This window comes from Ascaphus truei, chromosome 21 (genome assembly GCF_040206685.1).
Source record: "Ascaphus truei isolate aAscTru1 chromosome 21, aAscTru1.hap1, whole genome shotgun sequence".
NCBI lineage: Eukaryota > Metazoa > Chordata > Amphibia > Anura > Ascaphidae > Ascaphus > Ascaphus truei.
Genome location: NC_134503.1, coordinates 27,365,836 through 27,392,694, shown reverse-complemented (window position 1 = coordinate 27,392,694; position 26,859 = coordinate 27,365,836). Strand labels below are relative to the sequence as shown.

The 26,859-nt window shown below is 48.2% G+C and overlaps 1 protein-coding gene across 3 annotated transcripts in view; it reads right to left on the bottom strand.

Moving 5' to 3' along the window:
* Positions 1–3,696: 3,696 nt before the first annotated feature.
* The window catches only part of LMX1B (LIM homeobox transcription factor 1 beta), a 156,064-nt gene continuing 132,901 nt past the window's right edge, over positions 3,697–26,859 (bottom strand). The window contains exons 3-8 of one of the 3 annotated variants that reach the window (XM_075579410.1): positions 12,740–12,972; positions 10,393–10,571; positions 8,566–8,643; positions 8,128–8,194; positions 6,052–6,192; positions 3,697–4,982 (exon numbers count right to left, since the gene is read on the bottom strand). In XM_075579410.1, coding sequence (XP_075435525.1) covers positions 4,825–4,982; positions 6,052–6,192; positions 8,128–8,194; positions 8,566–8,643; positions 10,393–10,571; positions 12,740–12,972 — 856 coding nt within the window. In that variant the 3' untranslated portion in view covers positions 3,697–4,824. Of the gene's footprint in view, positions 4,983–6,030; positions 6,193–8,127; positions 8,195–8,565; positions 8,644–10,392; positions 10,572–12,739; positions 12,973–26,859 lie in introns of all 3 variants that reach the window. The other 2 variants (XM_075579411.1, XM_075579409.1) reach the window with 2 other exon arrangements.

Genomic DNA, 26,859 nt, shown 5'->3' with positions numbered 1-26,859 from the left:
TACCCTCCCAGGCCTGATTTATACACCTGCTCTCTCACCTCCTACTCCTCATCTCCATAATACCTGGGACCTCTCCCCTCCCACCTCTCTCCCTGCATCTCATTATACCTCCCAGGCCTGATTTATACACCTCTCTCTCACTTCCTACTCCTCATCTCCCCCAATACCTGGGACCTCTCCCCTCCTACCTCTCCCCCTGCATCTCACTATACCCCCCAGGCCTGATTTATACACCTCTCTCACCTCCTACTCCTCATCTCCCCCAATACCTGGGACCTCTCCCCTCCTACCTCTCTCCCTGCATCTCACTATGCCCTCCCAGGCCTGATTTATACACATCTCTCTCCCCTCCTACTCCTCATCTCCCCCAATACCTGGGACCTCTCCCCTCCTACCTCTCTCCCTGCATCTCATTATACCTTCCAGGCCTGATTTATACACCTCTCTCTCACCTACTCCTCATCTCCTCCAATACCTGGGACCTCTCACCTCCTACCTCTCCCCCTGCATCTCACTATGCCCTCCCAGGCCTGATTTATACACATCTCTCTCCCCTCCTACTCCTCATCTCCTCCAATACTTGGGACCTCTCCCCTCCTACCTCTCCCCCTGCATTTCACTATACCCCCCCCCATGCCTGATTTATACACCTCTCTCTCACTTCCTACTCCTCATCTCCTCAAATACCTGGGACCTTTGCCCTCCTACCTCTCTCCCTGCATCTCACTATGCCCTCCCAGGCCTGATTTATACACATCTCTTTTCCCCACTACTCCTCATCTCCTTTAATACCTGGGACCTCTCCCCTCCTACCTCTCTCCCCACATCTCATTATACCTCCCAGGCCTGATATATACACCTCTCTCTCACCTCCTACTCCTCATCTGCTCCAATACCTGGGACCTCTCCCCTCCTACCTCTCTCCCTGCATCTCACTATGCCCTCCCTATTGCTTTTTCGGTTTACTGTTTCCTCACGCCTTTGTAAACTTTTCTGTTCTCTCCATTTCCCCCTCTACCCTCCTATCCACATTTCTACATCTCTCCTCCCCCCCACCTATGCTTGTGCCCATACACTGCAGCACTATTTCCACACCTCTTTCCTAACAACTCCCACAACTCCCTCGATAAAAAGCACCCCCACAAATCCTCTATTCACCTCCTCTCTCTCCGATCTCTCTCTCTCCGATCTCTCTCTCTCCGATCTCTCTCTCTCCGATCTCTCTCTCTCCGATCTCTCTCTCCGATCTCTCTCTCTCCGATCTCTCTCCTAATCCTGGACCCAGCCATATACACACCTGCTCTCACCCACGCCTCCCTGCTCTCACCCACGCCTCCCTTCTCTCACCCACGCCTCCTCCCTCCCATCTAATTTAATATCAACCAACTTTTAAACTCACCTCTCCGAAGAATCATCCCAATAGCCTGGACTCATGGCTACTGTCCCCCACCCAGAGCCATCTACTGCACTTATTCCCTCGCCTGCTGTCTCTGTAACTCCCAACATACCACTTAGAGTGTAAGTTCTCCGGGGCAGGGATTCCCCTTGCTGGAGACAGACACAGTAACGCAGAGAGAGGGGAGGAGAGAGTACAAAGAGGAGCGGGGCATGATGGAGGGGGGAGGAGAGACAGCGAGGAGTGGAAACAAAGACACATCGGAGAGCATTGTGCATATGGGGAGGAGGAAATGGAGAGACAGCAAGGGGAGGAGACAGAGAGAGACAGCAAGGAGAGGAGGAGACAAGGAGAGGGACAACAAGGAGAGGAGACAGGGAGAGGGACAACAAGGAGAGGAGGAGACGGGGAGGGACAACAAGGAGAGGAGACAGGGGGAGGGAATGGAGACAAGTGTGCACGTTGGGCAGAAAGGAGTGCAAATAGAGGGGAGGACAGACAGCAAGGCCAGTATGAGGAGGAAATAGAGACAGACGAGATGAGTAGAAGAGGAGGGAGTGCAGTGTGCACAGAGAGGAGCAGACACAGTAAGGCACGGAGTGCAAAGAGAGGGGTGAAGAGAGTGCAAAGGGTATGATGGGGGAGAGAGCAAGGCGCGGACGAGGGGACAAGAGTAGAGATTGGCGAATCCCCCAAAATCCGTTAAGTTGATGTTTCCCCCAAAATCCATTTCCTGGTGTAAAATCCAAAAAAAGGATTTGGTCGGTTTCAATCCGCACAGATTCATCCGAATCCGCCACTGGCCGCACCCCGGGGCCGCGGACGGAGTCTCCAGAACGGGCCGCGGACGGAGTCTCCAGAACGGGCCGCGGACGGAGTCTCCAGAACGGGCCGCGGACGGAGTCTCCAGAACGGGCCGCGGACGGAGTCCCCAGAACGGGCCGCGGACGGAGTCCCCAGAACGGGCCGCGGACGGAGTCCCCAGAACGGGCCGCGGACGGAGTCCCCAGAACGGGCCGCGGACGGAGTCTCCAGAACGGGCCGCGGACGGAGTCTCCAGAACGGGCCGCGGACGGAGTCCCCAGAACGGGCCGCGGACGGAGTCCCCAGAACGGGCCGCGGACGGAGTCTCCAGAACGGGCCGCGGACGGAGTCCCCAGAACGGGCCGCGGACGGAGTCTCCAGAACGGGCCGCGGACGGAGTCCCCAGAACGGGCCGCGGACGGAGTCCCCAGAACGGGCCGCGGACGGAGTCCCCAGAACGGGCCGCGGACGGAGTCCCCAGAACGGGCCGCGGACGGAGTCCCCAGAACGGGCCGCGGACGGAGTCTCCAGAACGGGCCGCGGACGGAGTCCCCAGAACGGGCCGCGGACGGAGTCCCCAGAACGGGCCGCGGACGGAGTCTCCAGAACGGGCCGCGGACGGAGTCTCCAGAACGGGCCGCGGACGGAGTCCCCAGAACGGGCCGCGGACGGAGTCCCCAGAACGGGCCGCGGACGGAGTCTCCAGAACGGGCCGCGGACGGAGTCTCCAGAACGGGCCGCGGACGGAGTCTCCAGAACGGGCCGCGGACGGAGTCCCCAGAACGGGCCGCGGACGGAGTCCCCAGAACGGGCCGCTGACGGAGTCCCCAGAACGGGCCGCGGACGGAGTCTCCAGAACGGGCCGCGGACGGAGTCCCCAGAACGGGCCGCGGACGGAGTCCCAAGAACGGGCCGCGGACGGAGTCCCCAGAACGGGCCGCGGACGGAGTCTCCAGAACGGGCCGCGGACGGAGTCTCCAGAACGGGCCGCGGACGGAGTCTCCAGAACGGGCCGCGGACGGAGTCTCCAGAACGGGCCGCGGACGGAGTCTCCAGAACGGGCCGCGGACGGAGTCCCCAGAACGGGCCGCGGACGGAGTCCCCAGAACGGGCCGCGGGATCCGGGCAGCGTATTGGTAATAATAATAATCAAAAATCCACAACAACGCGAATCGCCCTTTTCGACATTGATCCACTGAAGTCCTCGGACCAAAGGAACCGCCCGATCCGCGGCGGATCCAATTACGCCCCAAAAAGTGGCCCATTTCTAGACAAGAGACAGCGCGGCAGTACAGGGAGGGGTGAGAACGGAGAGTCATGTTTCGGTAATAACCTTTCCAATCGCCCAGATCAGTGTGTGTGTGCGTGTGCGTGTGCGTGTGCGCGTGCGTGTGTGTGTGTGTATATATACATATTTATTTTGTATTATTTGACAACTTCTCCACAACAATATTAAAGTCACACACGTGCGTTACTGTCGTATGTTTTATTAAATTAAGGGGTGGTGTTGTTTTTTTGAGTGGGGGAGGAGGGGTGGGGGGGGAGGAGGGGTGGTGGGGGAGGGTGTTTTAATCTTTAAAAGCACCTTTAAAGGATCATAGTAAGAGCACGGATTTCAGAATGGATCTCTCGCCAGAGAACATGCAGTCCTTCCTGTGTCCCAATGACCTTGGAACGTCATTGTCTTCTTGTACAAACTAAGGTAGGGGACTCGACTCCAGTACTAAAGCGCCCCTCCTCCCCCCCCCCCTCAACAGGTCAGGTTTTCAGGATATCCCTTCTTCAGCACAGGTGGCTCAATCAGTCCTAGCTTCAGCACAGGTGGCTCAATCAGTCCCTGCTTCAGCACAGGTGGCTCAATCAGTCCCTGCTTCAGCACTGGTGGCTCAATCAGTCCCTGCTTCAGCACAGGTGGCTCAATCAGTCCCAGCTTCAGCACAGGTGGCTCAATCAGAGGCTCAGTCTTCGACTGAGCCTCTGATTGAGCCACCTGTGCTGAAGCAGGGATATCCTGAAAACCTGACCTGTTGGTGGGAGCTTACAGAATGGAGCGGAGCAGCTCTGATCTAAAGGCTAAAAACGAACCTTTTGTTCTATGTAGAAAATAAACTGTATAAGGCAGAAAAAAAAAACACTTGGTAAATAAGTCAGACGTCACATTTACATTTAAATTCTCACAGTTCAAATGCTTAAATCCACATCACGGTGAACATTCATGCAGTTTTAGGGGAGAGGGGAAGAGGCGTTACCAGTGGTTTCATTTTGAGAACATCCTAGAGAAGAGAGTGGGGGGAGAAATCTAATTGGTTTTTTTTTGTTGTTTTTTTGTTTTTTTTACACATTTCCTATACAAATACTGTTTTCCTCCATTTTCCCCCCTCCCCCTTGACAATAATGGATTTGGTGCCCCCCGCCCCCAAAAATTAGTCATTTTCATGCTTTTTCGTAAACATTACGGAGTCCATTTTCGCCGTCTTGGGGGCAGGGAACGGGATGTAGTGTTGCTCGCTGCTAAGGATTCTGGGAAGGAAATCTGCGTGGATCATGATGGCTGCAAGAGTCTTTCAAGGGGGAGGAGGGGGGTCCGGTTTTTTCTTTTTGTTGGGGGGCGGGGTGAGGTTGTCTCATGAGGCAAAGTAGGAGCTCTGCATGGAGTACAGTCGGTCGATGGGGTTTCCCACCCTGGCCTGCATGGAACTGACCTCGGAGGACGCCAGGAAACAGTCGCTGAGACTCGTTAAGGACGTGTCGCTGTCGATGTCGTGGAATATGGTGTCGCTGCCTGCAACGGGGGGAAACGCCAAGATTATTAGTCGAGTGTTCGGCGGCCTGTAGGTTTTCGCAGGTACGACGATGAGGGCTGGCGCTGCGCTGAACCTGAGGCGTCTTAAACAATATGGTGTCAGTATTGCTTGAAACTGAATTAAAGGAGTCAGTGACCACGGTCGAACCCATTAAACACGTCCCTGTCATTAGGTCACTTTGCCCTTATATGGGACTGACCCTTTAACCCATTAAACACGTCCCTGTCATTAGGTCACTTTGCCCTTATATGGGACTGACCCTTTAACCCATTAAACACGTCCCTGCCATTAGGTCACTTTGCCCTTATATGGGACTGACCCTTTAACCCATTAAACACGTCCCTGCCATTAGGTCACTTTGCCCTTATATGGGACTGACCCTTTAACCCATTAAACACGTCCCTGTCATTAGGTCACTTTGCCCCTATATGGGACTGACCCTTTAACCCATTACACACGTCCCTGTCATTAGGTCACTTTGCCCCTATATGGGACTGACCTTTAACCCATTACACACGTCCCTGTCATTAGGTCACTTTGCTCCTACGTGGGACTGACCCTTACCCATTAAACGTAATTTACAATATACACAGCAGAAGATATAGTCCCAGTATATAGTGCAGGGGTTTCAAGCTATAGATATAGGTAGAGTCAATGGCTTTATACATTTGTGTGGCTGGCATGTCAACAGATACTCAATCTCAATATACAATGCAGCTGGTTTATGTTGTAGAAAACATGTAGGTCTACAGAGATACTCTGTCTCATTATAGATACCAAGTCCAAATATATACTGCAACCAAAGTTTACATGGTAAATAACCTACAGGTAAGGAGATACTCCGTCTTACTGCACAGCGCGGCTTGTTTAAATAATAATAATATGTAGCTATATAGATGGTCAATTCCATGGCCCTGGAACGAGGCAGTAATACTCAGTCTCATTAAGTGGAGCAGCATGTGTGTGATAATAGATTTCGATGTTGGGTGATACTCGGCGTCACTGCACAGGGCGCACGCGGCTTACCATAAGGATTCATGTGGTCACCTGGCATTTGAGGAGGGGTGAGACCCTGCTGGAAAGGGTCTGTACTGTAGCTATTCTGATCCATGGTGACGATCTGCTGCTGGGGAGGAGGCAGAGGGGCGTAGGAAGTCATCATGCCCTCCATGCGGCTGGACATGACCTCTGGCGGGAGACAAGGTCGCGACATGAATGCACTCAGCCATGTGACACCAAAACCTGTATATACAGATCATACACTGCACCCAGGCCCCCCGGAGCGCAGGGAGAGGCCGCACATCGCCGGTTACGTGAACACAGCAACATGGTGTACAGAAAAGACCCAGCGTGTCGGACCTAACAGCGCGTCGGACCTAACAGCGCGTCGGACCTAACAGCGCGTCGGACCTAACAGCGCGTCGGACCTAACAGCGCGTCGACCTAACAGCGCGTCGGACCTAACAGCGCGTCGGACCTAACAGCGCGTCGGACCTAACAGCGCGTCGGACCTAACAGAGCGTCGGACCTAACAGAGCGTCGGACCTAACAGAGCGTCGGACCTAACAGAGCGTCGGACCTAACAGCGCGTCGGACCTAACAGCGCGTCGGACCTAACAGAGCGTCGGACCTAACAGCGCGTCGGACCTAACAGCGCGTCGGACCTAACAGCGCGTCGGACCTAACAGAGCGTCGGACCTAACAGCGCGTCGGACCTAACAGCGCGTCGGACCTAACAACGCGTCGGACCTAGCAGCGCGTCGGACCTAACAGCGCGTCGGACCTAACAGCGCGTCGGACCTAACAGCGCGTCGGACCTAACAGCGCGTCGGACCTAACAACGCGTCGGACCTAACAGCGCGTCGGACCTAACAGCGCGTCGGACCTAACAGCGCGTCGGACCTAACAGCGCGTCGGACCTAACAGCGCGTCGGACCTAACAGCGCGTCGGACCTAACAGCGCGTCGGACCTAACAGCGCGTCGGACCTAACAGCGCGTCGGACCTAACAGCGCGTCGGACCTAACAGCGCGTCGGACCTATCAACGCGTCGGACCTAACAGCGCGTCGGACCTAACAGCGCGTCGGACCTAACAACGCGTCGGACCTAACACCCCCCCGGTGAAGATCCTTTTATAGGACGAAACATTGGGTTCTTTCTCACATATCTGCAATGTGCGGCGTCTTCTACACCGATCCGGGGGGCTGGGGGAATTTATATGGGGTAATAGGAGTTATAGGGAGCGGTTAAATGGGGTAATAGGAGTTATAGGTAGGGGCTATATGGGGTAATAGGAGGAGTTATAGGGAGCGGTTACATGGGGTAATAGGAGGAGTTATAGGGAGCGGTTATATGGAGTAATAGGAGGGGTTATAGGGAGCGGTTATATGGGGTAATAGGAGGAGTTATATGGGGTAATAGGAGGAGTTATAGGGAGCGGTTATATGGGGTAATAGGAGGAGTTATAGGGAGCGGTTATATGGGGTAATAGGAGGAGTTATAGGGAGCAGTTATATGGGGTAATAGGAGGAGTTATAGGGAGCAGTTATATGGGGTAATATGAGTTATAGGGAGCGGTTATATGGAGTAATAGGAGGAGTTATAGGGAGCAGTTATATGGGGTAATATGAGTTATAGGGAGCGGTTATATGGGGTAATATGAGTTATAGGGAGCGGTTATATGGAGTAATAGGAGGAGTTACAGGGAGCGGTTATATGGGGTAATATGAGTTATAGGGAGCGGTTATATGGAGTAATAGGAGGGATCGGTTATATGGGGTAATAGGAGGAGTTATAGGGAGCGGTTATATGGGGTAATAGGAGGAGTTATAGGGAGCGGTTATATGGGGTAATAGGAGGAGCTATAGGAAGCGGTTATATGGGGTAATAGGAGGAGTTATAGGGAGCGGTTATATGGGGTAATAGGAGGAGCTATAGGAAGCGGTTATATGGGGTAATAGGAGGAGTTATAGGAAGCGGTTATATGGGGTAATTGGTCTAGATCAGAGAAGAAGACTCTTCCCAGCATTTAAAAAGAGTCCAAATAAATGGGACTATAATCCTCTCCGGCGCCGGGCAGCGTTCTCACAGCCCTGTCAGTGTCGGTTTTCTCCGTTTAGTTACCTTGCCCTAATCTCTGAGTGTTCTGCTGTTCCTGCTGCTGCTGATGCCTCCGCGCTAATTTCTTCATCTGTGAAAGAGGAGTTTAGTGGTTAAAACGGTCGCCACATAAGCACTAGGAATATTATAGCAGCCCACTGAGCCTGTGGTTCCCCATATTTGGCAGCACAGGGGTTAACCTGTTATGGGGTTCTATTAAAGTAGGGGGATCAAGCCCCTTCAACTGGTCAGGTTTTCAGGATATTCCTGCTTCAGCACAGGTGGTTTAATCAGTCCCTGCTTCAGCACAGGTGGTTTAATTATTCCCTGCTTCAGCACAGGTGGCTCAATTTTTGACTGCACCACCTGTACTCAAGCAGGGATACCCTAAAAACCTGACCTGTTGGCAGGGACTTGAGGACTGGAGTGGAGGACCCCGGTATTAATGTATCATGGACGTACCTTAGCTCTTTGGTTTTGAAACCACACTTGTACGACTCTGACGCTCAGGCCCGTTTCAGCTGCTAAGGTCTCCCTGACCTGCAATGGTTACACAGCATTAGAACGTGAGCTCTATGGGCTGGAGGTGAGGTGAGGTTGGAGGTGAGGTTGGAGGTGAGGTGAGGTTGGAGGTGAGGTTGGAGGTGAGGTTGGAGGTGAGGTTGGAGGTGAGGTATGGCTTGCTAAGGTATTGTGTGAGCGCTGTGTGCATCGTAGTATATGCCGGGTTATCTGTGTGTACATTTAGTGCATCAGTCAGGGCGTGTGTGTGTGTGTTGTTGTACTGTGTTAATGTTTACACTGAACATGTATTGTTGTATGTGTGTGTGTCTGTGTATATCAGCATCTCTGTGTGTGTATGTGTCTTTGTTTCTGTGTTTATCAGTGTATCTCGGTTTATATATCAGTGAATCAATGTGTGTATCAGTGTGTTAGAGGCTGCATGTGTGTATCAGTGTGTTAGAGGCTGTGTGTGTGTGTCAGTGTGTATTAGTGTGTTAGAGGCTGCGTGTGTGTGTTAATGTGTTACAGGCTATGTGTGTATAAGTGTGTTAGAGGCTGTGTGTGTGTATCAGTGTGTTAGAGGCCGTGTGTTAGTGGCTGTGTGTATCAGTGTGCTAGGGGCTGTCTTTGTCAGTGTGTTAAAGGCTGTGTGTGTGCATGTGAGCGTGTGTGTGTGTGCGTGTGCGCGTATGTGTGTGTCAGTGTGTTAAAGGCTGTATGTTTCAGTGTGTTAGATAGAGGTTTTATGTGTGTCAGTATGTTAGAGACTGTGTTAGAGGCTGTGTGTCAGTGTGTTAGAGGTTGTGTCTGTGTATGTGTCAATGTGTATCGCTGTGTTAGAGGCTGTATGTGTCAGTGTGTTGGTGTGTGTGTGTGTGTGTCTGTGTGTTAGAGGCTGTGTGTGTCAGAGGCTGTGTATGTTTGTGTGTCAGTGTGTTAGAGGCTGTGTGTGTGTCACTGTGTTGGAGTCTGTGATGGTGTGTTAGAGGCTGTGTGTGTGACAGTGTGTATCAGTGTGTTAGAGGCTGTGTGTGTGTTAGAGGTTGTGTGTGACAGTGTGTGTCAGTGTGCTAGAGGTTGTGTGTGTGTTAGTGTGTGTTGGTGTGTTAGAGGCTGTGTTTATGACAGTGTGTTAGAGGCTGTGTTTGTGTGTCAGTGTGTTGGAAGCTGTGTATGTTTGTGTGTCAGTGTGTGTCACTGTGTTAGAGGCTGTGTGTGTGTGACAGTGTGTTAGAGGTTGTGTATTTGTGTCAATGTGTATCAGTGTGCAAAAGGTTGTGTGGGTGTCAGTGTGTTAGAGTCTCTGTGTGTCAGTGTGTGTATCAGTGTGTTAGAGGCTGTGTGTGTCAGTGTGTTACAGGCTGTGTGTGTGTGTGTGTGTCAGTGTGTTAGAGGCTGTGTGTGTCAGTGTGTGTGTCAGTGTGTTAGAGGTTATGTTTGTCAGTGTGTAAAAGGCTGTGTGTGTGTCAGTGTGTTAAAGGCTGTGTGTGTGTCAGTGTGTTAGAGGCTGTGTGTGTGTGTGTCAGTGTGTTACAGATTTTGTGTGTGTGTCAGTGTGTTAGAGGCTGTGTGTGTGTGTCAGTGTGTTACAGGCTGTGTGTGTGTGTCAGTGTGTTACAGGCTGTGTGTGTCAGTGTGTTAGAGGGTGTGTGTGTGTGTGTGTGTGTGTGTGTGTGTGTGTGTGTGTGTGTGTGTGTGTGTGTGTGTGTGTGTGTGTGTGTGTGTGTGTGTGTGTGTGTGTGTGTGTGTGTGTGTGTGTGTCAGTGGCTGTGGTTCCTCCCTCACCTTCCTGCACGGTTTAGAAGACACCTCGAACGACGCTTTGAACGCTCTCCTCTGCTGCGTGGTCAGTATCGTCCGCGGTCTCTTCGGCCTCCGCGGGTCCTTCCCGTCATCGCTGCCCTTCCCCTGGTTTCCATGACCTTTCGCCGGCTTCACGTCCCCATCTTCATCGTCACTTTTAACTGCGACACATTCACAGACGGACACGTTAGTGCGTGCGCAAAACGCGGGTTTCTCCTGAGCGCTGCGAGGTTACGCTTACACCCCTTCACTGTCAGAGCGGTCAGCAACGCGGAGCGATGTAATAACGCGCGGAGCGATGTAATAACGCGCGGAGAGATGTAATAACGCGCGGAGCGGTGTAATAACGCGCGGAGCGATGTAATAACGCGCGGAGCGGTGTAATAACGCGCGGAGCGGTGTAATAACGCGCGGAGCGGTGTAATAACGCGCGGAGCGGTGTAATAACGCGCGGAGCGGTGTAATAACGCGCGGAGCGGTGTAATAACGCGCGGAGCGATGTAATAACGCGCGGAGCGGTGTAATAACGCGCGGAGCGGTGTAATAACGCGCGGAGCGGTGTAATAACGCGCGGAGCGATGTAATAACGCGCGGAGCGGTGTAATAACGCGCGGAGCGGTGTAATAACGCGCGGAGCGGTGTAATAACGCGCGGAGCGGTGTAATAACGCGCGGAGCGGTGTAATAACGCGCGGAGCGATGTAATAACGCGCGGAGCGGTGTAATAACACGGGGAGCGATGTAATAACGCGCGGAGCGATGTAATAACGCGCGGAGCGATGTAATAACGCGCGGAGCGATGTAATAACGCGCGGAGCGATGTAATAACGCGCGGAGCGATGTAATAACGCGCGGAGCGGTGTAATAACGCGCGGAGCGGTGTAATAACGCGCGGAGCGGTGTAATAACGCGCGGAGCGGTGTAATAACGCGCGGAGCGATGTAATAACGCGCGGAGCGGTGTAATAACGCGCGGAGCGGTGTAATAACGCGCGGAGCGGTGTAATAACGCGCGGAGCGGTGTAATAACGCGCGGAGCGGTGTAATAACACGCGGAGCGGTGTAATAACGCGCGGAGCGGTGTAATAACGCGCGGAGCGATGTAATAACGCGCGGAGCGATGTAATAACACGCGGAGAACACGCGGAGCGATGTAATAACACACAGAGCGATGTAATAACACGCAGAGCGATGTAATAACGCGCAGAGCGGTGTAATAACGCGCAGAGCGATGTAATAACGCGCAGAGCGATGTAATAACGCGCAGAGCGGTGTAATAATACGCGGAGCGATGTAATAACACGCAGAGCGATGTAATAATACGCGGAGCGATGTAATAACGCGCGGAGCGATGTAATAACACGCGGAGCGATGTAATAACACGCGGAGCGATGTAATAACACGCGGAGAACACGCGGAGCGATGTAATAACACACAGAGCGATGTAATAACACGCAGAGCGATGTAATAACATGCAGAGCGATGTAATAATGTGCGGAGCGATGTAATAATGCCGCGGAGCGATGTAATAACGCGCGGAGCGATGTAATAACGCGCGGAGCGATGTAATAACACGCAGAGCAGTGTAATAACACGCAGAGCGATGTAATAATACGCGGAGCGATGTAATAACGCGCGGAGCGATGTAATAACGCGCGGAGCGATGTAATAACGCGCGGAGCGATGTAATAACGCGCAGAGCAGTGTAATAACACGCAGAGCGATGTAATAACGCGCGGAGCGACGTAATAACGCGCAGAGCGATGTAATAACACGCAGAGCGATGTAATAACGCGCAGAGCGATATAATAACACGCGGAGTGATGTAATAACGCGTGGAGCGATGTAATAACGCGCAGAGCGATGTAATAACGCGCAGAGCGATGTAATAACATGCAGAGCGATGTAATAACGCGCGGAGCGACGTAATAACGCGCGGAGCGATGTAATAACACGCAGAGCGATGTAATAACACACAGAGCGATATAATAACACGCGGAGCGATGTAATAACGCGTGGAGCGATGTAATAACATGCAGAGCGATGTAATAATACGCAGAGCAGTGTAATAACACGCAGAGCGATGTAATAATACGCGGAGCGATGTAATAACGCGCGGAGCGATGTAATAACGCGCAGAGCAATGTAATAACGCGCAGAGCGATGTAATAACGCGCGGAGCGATGTAATAACGCGCAGATATGTATAACAACATGCAGAGCGACGTAATAAGACTCAGTGATGTAATAACGCGCAGAGATACATAATAACACACACTGGTACACACACACACTGACACACACACGCTGACACACACACGCTGTCAGTTACCGGAGTCGGAGTCATCGGGACTGACGGAGCTCAGCAAATCTTTCTCCTTCTCGTAATCACTTTTGCACAAGAGCTGACCCTCCTTCAGCACGAACTCGTCCCCCTTCCTGAGCTGGCGCTCACAGACGCAGCAGCAGAAGCAGCTTAAGTGATACACGGACTCCAGCGCCCGCATCACAAACTCTGTGGGAGAGATTTTCTCCATACACCCGCTACACTTCGCAGCGAACAGCCTGCAGAGAGAGGGAGAGGCAGTGTGAAGCGGGTGTGCGTGGGTGTAGCGGGAATGTGTGTGTGTGTGTGTAGCGGGAGTGTGTGTCTGTGTGTGTTTGTGTGTGTGTGAAGCAGGAGTGTGTGTCTGTGTGTGGGTGTATGTGTAGCGGGAGTGTGTGTGTGGATATATGTGTAGCGGGAATGTGTGTCTGTGTGTGTGTGGGTGTATGTGTAGTGTGAGTATGTGTAGCGGGAATGTGTGTCTGTGTGTGTGGGTGTATGTGTAGTGGGAGTGTGGGTGTATGTGTAGCGGGAGTGTGTGTGTATTGGTGTATGTGTACCGGGAGAGTGTGTGGGTGTATGTGTAGCGGGTGTGTGTGTGTGTTGGTGTATGTGTACCGGGAGAGTGTGTGGGTGTATGTGCAGCAAGTGTGTGTGTGTGTTGGTGTATGTGTACCGGGAGAGAGTGTGTGTGTTTGTGGATGTATGTGTAGTGGGAGTGTGTATGTGCATGTCCCTTTTTTTATATCCCACATTTACAAAGATTTCCCCTAAATATTTATTTTGCCCCTTTATTAACAAACACAGGTAAATCCGTCTTCTAAATGAAATCACTGCCCACCCCCAACCGCGGGGCTAAACTTCAAACAACCGAACATATCATATTTTCCATTTCATCCGGTATAACTTGCATGCTACGTAATGTACACGAATCAAGTTTTCTAAGGTAAGTGAACTGTGAATTAGAAATACTACATTTGAACATGGGATCTTTTATATGATAAGCTCATGTACTTAAAGCTGCAGACCAAGCAACATCCTTCATGGGTGTTTTTTTTTCTAATAAATCAGTTCTATACTATAAGAAAATATGTGTAGCATTTAAAAAAAAAAAACTCTGAATTACATTTTTAACGTATGATAATGTAACAAGCACACCCCTTTTTGAGCCCTGCCCTCTCACTAGCAGTGCACCAATTGTATCTAGTGACTGCCTGGTTACATGATCTTCCCCACAGAACTTTGCATCTTTGGTCCTCTTCTGCTGCACTGACAGCCATTTAGTGAACCCCTGAGCCAAATCTTCACCGATCGATCACAGGAGAACGGATTGATCGGCAACTTAGCTAATTACTAATCATTGTCTGGATTGTATTGATGCACGTATTGAAGGGAAATAAAAAATCAAATTTAAAAAAAAACCGTCAGCTTGAACTTCTCCTTTAAAACCAGAAAAAAGTAATATTCAAAGAAGGCAATAAAAATACAATGTAAATCCTCCCTGTCCTCTCTACATCTCCACATAGTATCCCGTTTTCTGTATTAATGAAATAACACCTTCCTCAATTTTCCAACATTCAAAAGGAAAAATATAGTTGATTCTTATTTCCACTATTCATCTCGAAATATCAGGTGTTATTGGACTTTGCATGTTATTTGTTTTATTTTGATTATATTTTGGCATTGTTTATTAATTGAAATTTATAGGTTTCATTAATTTTTTATACATACATGCCTATATAGATACATACATACATAGATATATACATACATACATACATACATGAGAGAAAGAAGTGTGGACCATGTAAAATCTAACAAAAGTGATTTAATATACACTGTATAGGTGAAATATATATATATATATATATATATATATATATATATATATATGTAGAGGTATCAGTACCGTGTTAGCCGAGCTTCAATAATCAAAAAATAAATAGATGATACCGTTCTGTGGCTAACGAAATGCTTTTATTTGTGCGAGCTTTGTGTATCTCGAAAGCTCGCACAAATAAAAGCATTTCGTTAGCCACAGAACGGTATCATCTATTTATTTTTTGATTATATATATATATATATATATATATATATATATATATTTTTTTTTATATATATATATATATATATATATATATGGAACAATGTTTAAAATGGTTTTGAAGCAAAAAGTGGCACTGTGTGCTCATTTACATGTCATTTCCCAGAATCCCTTGCTGCAGTGGAAGTGCTGTGTGCTGGGTGATAATGGTGAAAGGCGGGGTTGCAAATGAGCATACAGTTATATTTCCATTTGCTATATATATATATATATATATATATATATATATATATACAGTGTTCGACAAACCTATACATTTGCTCGCCCCGGGCGAGTGGATTTAACCCCCGGGCGAGTTAATATTGGCCCAAGCAGCACACGTTTGGTACTAGGTGGCGAGTAGATTTTTTTGTGTGGCGAGTAGATTTTTTGGTGATTTGTCAACCACTATATATATATATATATATATATATATATATATATATATATATATATATATATATATATATATATATATATATATATATATATATATATATATATATATATATATATATATATATATATATATATATATATATATATATAATATTTCTCAAACCGTCGTATGTGTGTTTGTATGTCTGTCCTGTCTGCCTCAGGCCAATGAGATGGCTCCCTTGGCCCGCCCGCCCCCGCACACCTCTCATTGGCCTGAGGCGGAGTGACGGGCCAAAGGTCCAACACACACACACACACAGACACACACACACACACACCTCCTCCTGCCCAGGTAAGTAACTAAACCGCCGCCTCCCCTCCCAGCGCACACCCCTCCCGCTGCCTCCAACCCCTGCGCCTCCCCTCCCAGCACAAAACCCCTGTGCCTCCCTCTGCCTGCAACTCCTGCGCCTCTGCCCCTCCTTCCGGCATTGCCTCCAACCTCACACCCCGGCCACTAGAGTCAGCGGGGGAGTGGCCGCACGGGAGCGAGCGCCCGGGACACAGCGGGGGAGCGGACAGCCGGCCGGGGGAGCGGCAACAACACACTGCCTCCCGCCTCAGATCCACGTGGGAGCGGGCGGACGGGTGAGGGAGCGAGCGGGCGGACGGGTGAGGGAGCGGCCGACGCATGCACGCGCCCCCGTCTGCAGACGTCCACAACAGATGGAAGGTTTCGGGGGGGGGGGGACAGACGACCGGCAGACAGTGGGGGAAGGGGGAGCAAGCGGCCACATGATACATTAATTGTCACTTACCTCCCGCACCCCACCCACTTCCCCCCCACCCCTTTCCCCCTCCCCCCTTCACCACCCCCCCCTCCACTTTCCCTCCCCCTCCCCTCCACCTCCCGTCACCCCCCCCTCCACCTCCCGTCACCCCCCCTCAACCTCCCATCACCCCCCTTCCACCTCCCCTCACCCCCCTCCACCTCCTGTCACCCCCCTTCACCCCCCCTCCACCTCCCGTCACCCCCCCTTCACCCCCCCTCCACCTCCCGTCACCCCCCCTTCACCCCCCCTCCTTCACCTCCCCCCCTTCACCTCTCCCCCCCTTCACCTCCCCCCTTCCCCTTCCCACACCTCCCCCCTCCTTCACCTCCCCCCCTTCACCTCTCCCCCTTCACCTCTCCCCCCCCTTCACCTCTCCCCCTTCACCTCTCCCCCCCCCTTCACCTCCCCCCACCCCCCATTCACCTCCCCCCACCTCCCCTTCACCTCCCCCCACCTCCCCCCTTCCCGAACCTCCTCATTTCCCCTCCTCCACCTCCCCCCACCTCCCCCCTTTCCCTCCTCCACCTCCACCTCCCCCCTTCCCCTCCTCCAACTCCCCCCTTCCCCTCCTCCACCTCCCCCCACCTCCCCCCTTTCCCTCCTCCACCTCCACCTCCCCCCTTCCCCTCCTCCAACTCCCCCCTTCCCCTCCTCCACCTTCCCCCTTCCCTTCTTCCACCTCCCCCCTTCCCTTCCTCCACCTCCCCCCTCCCCCCTTCACCTCCCCTCCGCCCCCCCTTCGCCTCCCCTCCGTCCCCCCTTCACCTCCCCTCCGTCCCCCCTTCACCTCCCCTCTGCCCCCCCTTCACCTCCCCTCCGCCCCCCCTTCACCTCCCCTCACCCCCCTTTCACCTCCCCTCACCCCCCCTTCACCTCCCCTCCTTCACCGCCTTTCGGCCGCCCTCCCGCCCTTCTGCCTTTCACCCGCCCACCGCTCACACCCCTGCGCCACACAGCCGCCACACAAACTGAACAGACACCCGCCACACTCGACACACACCCGCCGCCTCTCACCCACCCCACACACTCGACACACACCTGCCGCCTCCTGCCCCTACGCAACAACATCACTGACCAGCTGTCACCCGCACTCGCCACACACCCGCCGCCTCACACCCTAGCAGGACCCCGACCCACAGCCAGCACTCACTACCCACGCGCCACCCGTACTGAACACCCACCCGCCGCCTCACACACGCTCACACCCTAGCAGGACACACGCCTCACATTTTCACATCACTTATGTCACCAAAATATACATTGTACTGTGGTGTGTTTACAATAAACCATTTTTATACAACATCGTATTACATTTTCTTCCATCTTTCTTCTCAACATTATTATCCAACCTTTACAACAAATAGTCACCTATTGTTCCACCATTTAGAAATAATACTACCTATTACGCATTTACATCCCGGGCAACGCCGGGTCTCTCAGCTAGTATATATATATATATATATATATATATATATATATATTTGTTTTTTGTACACATAATTATAAATCACCAATTTGATTATATTTAGTCATTGTTTAAACATTACATTTCTTTTTACATTTAATTTTAAAAAAAGTGTGTGTGTATATATATATATAATTTTATACATTAATACACTATGAGTGCGCCTGTTCTCTTTTTGTTTTTTTCCCCATATATACATATATGAGAAAGCCGTGCCTGTTGGCCACTGCGTGTATTTGCTTGGGGTACGCGCATACACACGCACACGCTATAGGAATAGGAGCCTATTCTAGTTGTTCCGCATCGCACCATCTGCTACTTGATACACAGCTGAATTAATATCCATACAGCCGACATCCAGCGTTAAATGTGACTCTTCACTCTCCCCTAGTGCCATGGGACGGCTGTTTACCCCTCCGATCTCTTACCCTTTAACGCTCGCCTCTCTCCCCCGCCCCATCCTGTCCCTCTATTTATCCGCAAACACGTTTAATTGTTTTATTATAACTCATTTATTATGAGCGCTTCTGCGGAAAGATTGCTAATCGGATTAAGTGTGCTTCAAGAGGCTTTTTCAATAAGTTTACACACCCGATATATATTTATCCAGTCTGTTTGATGGAGAGGAACCTTTGGAAGAGCACACAGATATATATATACTGACGTGTAGGAAGCTGGGTTGGTACCAGATGCTCACTCATTTTATTAGCCCATCAAAAATGGACGTTGGCGACAAGTTTTCTTTATTTCCATTTCACTCCTGATCACTGTGAAGAAATCTTTTACTAATTGCAATGCGCATTAAATGTCACGGCAGAGGATCTGATCATTATCATTTGTGTCGTTTAATTACTCCTTAACTCCTCCTACTGCTCTGTATAACCGCTCCCTGTGAATCTGTGCATGTATCAGTGTGTCTCTGTGTGTGTATCCTGTGTGTCTGTACGTGCATCAGTGTGTTGTGTGTATCAGTGTTTGTGTGCGTGTATCGCAGTGTGTGTATCGCAGTGTTTATGTGTGTATTTATCAGTGTGTGTGTATCATAGTGTGCCTATGTATCATTGTGTGTATATCACAGTGTGTTTGTAATCAGTGTCTGAGTGTGTGTGTACGCGTGTGTATCACGGAGTGTATGTATAAGTGTGTGAGTATGTATCACAGTGTGTGTGTATGCGTGTATCAGTGTGTGTGTGTGTGTGTGTGTGTGTGTGTGTGTGTGTGTGTGTGTGTGTGTATCACTGTGTTGTATGTATATTAGTGTCTGTGTGTATCTCAGTATTTGTGTATCACAGTGTGTGTGTATGAGTGTGTATGTATCAGTGTGTGTGTGCATGTCTATCAGTGCATGTTTGTGTGTGTGTATTACACTGTGTGTCATCTGGGTGTGCATCACAGTGTGTATGTGTATTACAGTGTCTGCATGTATCATGCATTTGTATCACAAAGCTATCCCCTGTAATGACTATCTCCCCAGTAACGGCTTTCTCCCTGCTTCCGGGGTAGCGTGAAACCCTAAAGATTTCCCCTGTAATGTTCTGGTGCAGACGCTGAGAACATCAGTACCAGTTTCTGAATTTCATGTTAAGCAATTCAAATCCGATTAAAGAAAACGTATCAATGAGAAAGTTTGCCCCGGAACCAGCAATTAAATTTAATTAAAAATATAATTAAGAAATGACCTTACTTTGTACTACAAAGCTCCGTTAGGGCCACTTGCAAGGCTCGAACCTCCCTCACCATTACGAGAATCTTCAAAGGGCAGTAACGTCTCGTTAAGTAAGGTTTCCTCCAGGAACGAGCGTCAGTGATAATGACATGCACACTATATGCAAATGAGGCGCTATCTTAACATTATAACATTATGTAGCCACTAAAGTCCGTCAAGGTTAACGAGGGGACTTATCGTGCCGTTAGTTGGGTCAGACCTAAACGTAGCGTTACTCACATTCAGACCACGAAATAGGGTATTACAGAGTATGGATGGGTGTAACCCCACAGGGAGGAATAATATATATAACCGCATTATTTCCCTCTCCTCTCTCACCGTGAGTTAAACCTCTATTTCCGAGCCTAGATGGGAGTAACACTAAGACATAATTACCGTCACGTTACTGGAAGTTATAGGGTCTGGATGGGAGTAACACTAAGACATAATTACCGTCACTTTATTGGAAGTTATAGGGTCTGGATGGGAGTAACACTAAGACACAATTACCGTCACGTTATTGGAAGTTATAGGGACTGGATGGGAGTAACACTAAGACATAATTACCGTCACGTTATTGGAAGTTATAGGGTCTGGATGGGAGTAACACTAAGACATAAGTACAGCCACGTTATTGGAAGTTATAGGGTCTGGGTGGGAGTAACACTAAGACATAATTACCGTCACGTTATTGGAAGTTATAGGGTCTGGATGGGAGTAACACTAAGACATAATTACCGTCACGTTATTGGAAGTTATAGGGTCTGGATGGGAGTAACACTAAGACATAATTACCGTCACGTTATTGGAAGTTATAGGGTCTGGATGGGAGTAACACTAAGACATAATTACCGTCACGTTATTGGAAGTTATAGGGGCTGGATGGGAGTAACACTAAGACACAATTACCGTCACGTTATTGGAAGTTATAGGGTCTGGATGGGAGTAACACTAAGACACAATTACCGTCACGTTATTGGAAGTTATAGGATCTGGATGGGAGTAACACTAAGACATAATTACCGTCACGTTATTGGGAGTTATAGGGCCTGGATGGGAGTAACACTGAGACATAATTACCGTCACGTTATTGGGAGTTATAGGGTCTGGATGGGAGTAACACTAAGACATAATTACCGTCACGTTATTGGGAGTTATAGGGTCTGGGTGGGAGTAACACTAAGACATAATTACCGTCACGTTATTGGAAGTTATAGGATCTGGATGGGAGTAACACTAAGACATAATTACCGTCACGTTATTGGAAGTTATAGGGGCTGGATGGGAGTAACACTCAGACACAATTACCGTCACGAGGGCCTGGATGGGAGTAACACTGAGACATAATTACCGTCACGTTATTGGGAGTTATAGGGGCTGGATGGGAGTAACACTAAGACATAATTACCGTCACGTTATTGGGAGTTATAGGGTCTGGGTGGGAGTAACACTAAGACATAATTACCGTCACGTTATTGGGAGTTATAGGGTCTGGGTGGGAGTAACACTAAGACATAATTACCGTCACGTTATTGGAAGTTATAGGGTCTGGATGGGAGTGACACTAAGACATAATTACCGTCATGTTATTGGAAGTTATAGGACCTGGATGGGAGTAACACTAAGACATAATTACTGTCACGTCATTGGAAGTTATAGGGCCTGGATGGGAGTAACACTAAGACATAATTACCGTCACGTTATTGGAAGTTATAGGGTCTGGATGGGAGTAACACTAAGACATAATTACCGTCACGTTATTGGAAGTTATAGGATCTGGATGGGAGTAACACTAAGACATAATTACCGTCACGTTATTGGAAGTTATAGGGTCTGGATGGGAGTAACACTAAGACATAATTACCGTCACGTTATTGGAAGTTATAGGGTCTGGATGGGAGTAACACTAAGACACAATTACCGTCACGTTATTGGAAGTTATAGGGTCTGGATGGGAGTAACACTAAGACATAATTACCGTCACGTTATTGGAAGTTATAGGGTCTGCATGGGAGTAACACTAAGACATACTTACCGTCACGTTATTGGAAGTTATAGGGTCTGCATGGGAGTAACACTAAGACATAATTACCGTCACGTTATTGGAAGTTATAGGGTCTGGATGGGAGTAACACTAAGACATAATTACCGTCATGTTATTGGAAGTTATAGGATCTGGATGGGAGTAACACTAAGACATAATTACCGTCACGTTATTGGAAGTTATAGGATCTGGATGAGAGTAACACTAAGACATAATTACCGTCACGTTATTGGAAGTTATAGGATCTGGATGGGAGTAACACTAAGACACAATTACCGTCACGTTATTGGAAGTTATAGGGTCTGGATGGGAGTAACACTAAGACATAATTACCGTCACGTTATTGGCAGATAACACAACATGATGTTACAATAACGTGTCGGTAACGCTATGCTAATGAGATGTAGAACGGTCACTGTTTGGACATATAATTAGCTCCTGATTTAGGTCCCGTCCCTTTGTGGGACCGGTTTTACCGGACGCTGTGGAGCTGAGCCTTTATTCCTACCATAGACGGCCCCTATAATGCAAAGCCACACAGCAAAAAACATTATTCTTGCTCTTTGTTAAAAAAGAAATATATGTTTCTTCTTTCTTTGGGTTCTAGACTTATCTGGCAATTCTTCCAGTGACAGATAAAAAAAAGTAATTAACATCTCCAAAGCACGTGGTTAATATGAGAAAAGAAATAATTGAAAAATGTTTAAACTCAATTTAATAAACGAAAACAAAGACGGTGTATTTTACCTGCATTTAAAGGAGCCATGCATGCACAGTTACATAGTTACATAGTTACATAGTTACATAGTTATAGTAGATGGGGTTGAAAAAGGACATATGTCCATCCAGTTTAACCTATGCTAAATTTAGTTGACAGATACTTTATCCTATATTTGATCCATGCAATATCCTATAGGTCTGTTTTTTTTTTAAATAAATCAGTTCTGTAGTATTAGATAATACTTACTGCATTTTTATTTTCTATTTTATTCTACTCATAATGCCATTTTTAATGAGTTTTAATACACTGAGCATCCTTTGATTTCTATAGCAGGCTTTATCCCACCTCCCCAGCAGTGCAAGATCTGTGCAACACTTTCCTGTCTGTGATCATTTGTTGCCATTGTTCCCAGCAGTTTGAGCTGCAAACTGTAACAATAGCTAACGTTACCTTAGTAATATAAGAACACATTGTAGCTGCTGAGTTACACTGACTGAAGGATTTGATTGCAACTGAAAGGCGGCCATTTAGTGAACCCTGGGAAGCCGGATCTTTGCTGATCGATCACAGGAGAATGAATCGGGGGGGGAATGAGTTTTCAATAAAGGTAATCACAGGCAGCGTAGATTAAAACAGAAAAAATATAGCTATTTTTTTTAAGTGCCGCATGGATTGCCTGTAACGAATAAATCAGACATGGTGCAGAAGGCAGTGATGGGGTTAACGGCACAATTATTAGGCTTCTTCAGTGGGGCACAAGATATTTATCCCTAAACCTATAGATACAGGTGCCCTGTTAGATCCTAAATACAAACACAGATGCAGTTGAAAGAATTGTCTTGTCGTGTTTATCTGTGTGTGATGCGCTTTTGCCTTTTAATCCCACTTTGTCAGTTCACACACACACACAAAAAACTTTTTCTTGTAAACTTAATCTGCCCGATTTAAAATTCCCAGGAAACCCCGGGGAAGGGAAGAAAGTCACTGGGTTTGTGGGGGCTTATAATCAAAAAGGAAGGTGAGAGAATCCACACACACTGATACACACAAACACACACTGATACACACACATTAATATACTGATACATAGTAACTAATACACACTGACACACTTATATACACACACACACACACACACTGATACAAACTAAAATACTGATAACTAGGACACACACACACACACTTATACATACACACAGACACTAATACACACACACTGATATGCACACAAATTAATATACTGATACATATTAACTAACACACACTGACACACTTATGCACACACACACACACACACAAACTAATATGTATCAGTATATTAACTAATACAAACAGACACACTTATACACACACACTGGTAAATACACAAACTAATATATTGATACATATTAACTAATAAACACAGACACATACACACACACACACACACACACACACACACACACACACTGATACACAAACTAATGTACTGATACATATTAACTAATAAACACAGACAGACTTATATACACACACACAAACTAATATACTGATACTTATTATTAACTAATACACACTGATACAAACATGCAGACACACTGATACACACATACAGACTGATACACACAAACAGACATACATACTGATACACACACATATACACACAGAGACACACAGAGACACAGAGATAAAAAAAAACCAGATACACTGATAGACACACTCCCACTGATATATATACAGTGATAGACACAAAATACAAAATACGCACTGATACAAACATGCAGATACACTGATCCACAGACACACTGATACACATATAGACAGACTGATACACACACACACATAGACACACTGACATACACACCGACATCCTGATACACACACACAGATACACACAAGAAAACTGATACACACACAGACACACTGCTACATAAACAGATACACTGATACACACACAGATACACAGACACACTGATTCACACTGCTAAATAAACAGATACTCTGATACACCTAGATACAAAGACACACTGATACACACACAGACACACCGCTACATAAACAGATTCACTGATACACACACTCCCAGTGATATATATATATATCACTGGGAGTGTGTGTATATATATTTATTTATATATATATATATATATATATATACACACACACAGTGATATACACAACTTTGCACCCACACAGACACACAGACACACAGACACACACAGACCCGCACATGAGTACACAGGGCTGACATTGTTAACCAGGCAGCGGTCTCACTAGGCCGCTCCGTGTAATACAGGTTGCTAAGTGAGATTAGAACTTTTAAGTGGGGATTTTATCTTTTCAACTCCTGTGTCACTAAAGAGTGTTTGAATTCCTCCCTCTTGTTTGATAGTAAACACCAGGCGTGAATAGTCAGTGAATACCCAACACCAAGGGACTTCCCCCCCTGCACCCCCCATACCTCCCCCCCCCCCGTCTAATCCCTTTCACCCCCTTTAAAAAAATAAGTGGGGGATTGGAATTTCTGATAGGTTGCTATAGTATCCACGCCGTGGTATGCTCTTATAAACCCCCGCCACACCGCGGCCGGAGAAATCAAGTAACACAGGGTACAGATTCCAAATGAGAGGGGGATTAGCGGCCGCAGGGAGGGAAAGGGTAATAGTGGCGGTATCACACACCCCTGCCCATTATTCGTGGCTGCTGCGTGCCGGTCCCACGGATTGTTTTATTTGCACACCCGCAGTCCCACCACTTTTAGGTTGACAGACATGCATTTTTCTTAATGGAAAAGGGAATTTATTGTAGGAAATCGTTTAAACTTTCCTAATTTCACTGTGCAGCTGAAACGCTGACCATTTAACCCATTACACACGTCCCTGTCATTAGGTCACTTTGCTCCTACGTGGGACTGACCCTTTAACCCATTAAACACGTCCCTGTCATTAGGTCACTTTGCTCCTACGTGGGACTGACCCTTTAACCCATTAACGACGTCCCTGTCATTAGGTCACTTTGCTCCTACGTGGGACAGACCCTTTAACCCATTAAACAAGTCCCTGTCATTAGGTCACTTTGCTCCTACGTGAGACTGACCCTTTAACCCATTACACACGTCCCTGTCATTAGGTCACTTTGCTCCTACGTGGGACTGACCCTTTAACCCATTAACCACGTCCCTGTCATTAGGTCACTTTGCTCCTACGTGGTACTGACCCTTTAACCCATTACACACGTCCCTGTCATTAGGTCACTTTGCTCCTACGTGGGACTGTCCCTTTAACCCATTAACCACATCCCTGCAATTAGGTCACTTTGCTCCTACGTGGGACTGACCCTTTAACCCATAAAACACGTCACTGTCATTAGGTCACTTTGCTCCTACGTGGCACTGACCCTTTAACCCCATTACACACGTCCCTGTCATTAGGTCACTTTGCTCCTACGTTGGACTGACCCTTTAACCCATTACACACATCCCTGTCATTAGGTCACTTTGCTCCTACGTGGGACTGACCCTTTAACCCATTAACCACATCCCTGTCATTAGGTCACTTTGCTCTTACGTGGGACTGACCCTTTAACCCATTAAACACGTCTCTGTCATCAGGTCACTTTGCTCCTACGTGGGACTGACCCTTTAACCCATTACACACGTCCCTGTCATTAGGTCACTTTGCTCCTACGTTGGACTGACCCTTTAACCCATTACACACGTCCCTGTCATTAGGTCACTTTGCTCCTACGTGGGACTGTCCCTTTAACCCATTAAACATGTCCCTGTCATCAGGTCACTTTGCTCCTACGTGGGACTGACCCTTTAACCCATTACACACGTCCCTGTCATTAGGTCACTTTGCTCCTACGTGGGACTGACCCTTTAACCCATAAAACACGTCACTGTCATTAGGTCACTTTGCTCCTACGTGGCACGGACCCTTTAACCCCATTACACACGTCCCTGTCATTAGGTCACTTTGCTCCTACGTGGGACTGACCCTTTAACCCATTACACACGTCCCTGTCATTAGGTCACTTTGCTCCTACGTGGGACAGACCCTTTAACCCATTAACCACGTCCCTGTCATTAGGTCACTTTGCTCCTACGTGGTACTGACCCTTTAACCCATTAACCACGTCCCTGTCATTAGGTCACTTTGCTCTTTCAGGTCACTGAACTTTTGACTGTCAAACAACCTCACAACTCTAACTGCGCATTATTAGGACGTGGTTACAAATTATAATTATTGCCTCTCCATACCCCAGCAGGGGGTCGGCACAGTCCCCAACAGTTTATATTTTCCAACCCGTCCTCAGGCCTCTGTTTTATTGTCACGTTGTGTCATAAACATGTAGCGGTGACACACAAGGGGTGACTCTGCGCTAACATCGCCCCCGTCCTTCTTAACAGTATTAATAATTTACAACGTTGATGAGTTTGTAGAGAAAGGCAATCGACCCCCTGCAGTTGGAACAGTAACATAGGGTATTAACGCGCCTTCTCTTGCCAATCAATGGCTAATTTGCCTCAGCGGACGCTCCCATATAAACCATCACTCCAGAAATCCATAAAACACATTTACTTCGTCTGTCATGCACCATATATTGCTTTTTGTGATATTAAGGATGCAAACCCCCCCTGCAATTTCATTTTTTTGCATTTGAATATTCTTGGATAGTACTTTTTTTCCCCTGAACGCTGAGTTTATTGGCGAGCCCCAAAAGCGCCCAAAGTCCGATTATTACAGCTGCTAAACTCTTCTCACTGGGATGTAGATCCACAGCGCTGCGGTAAATCCGGGCTCATTACGGGTCGTGACCTAAATCAGGAGCGGGGGCGTGATGTTCCCCGAGGATAACCGTGTATTCTCACAGCTAATTATATGCACAAACAGCGACCGTTCTACATCTCATT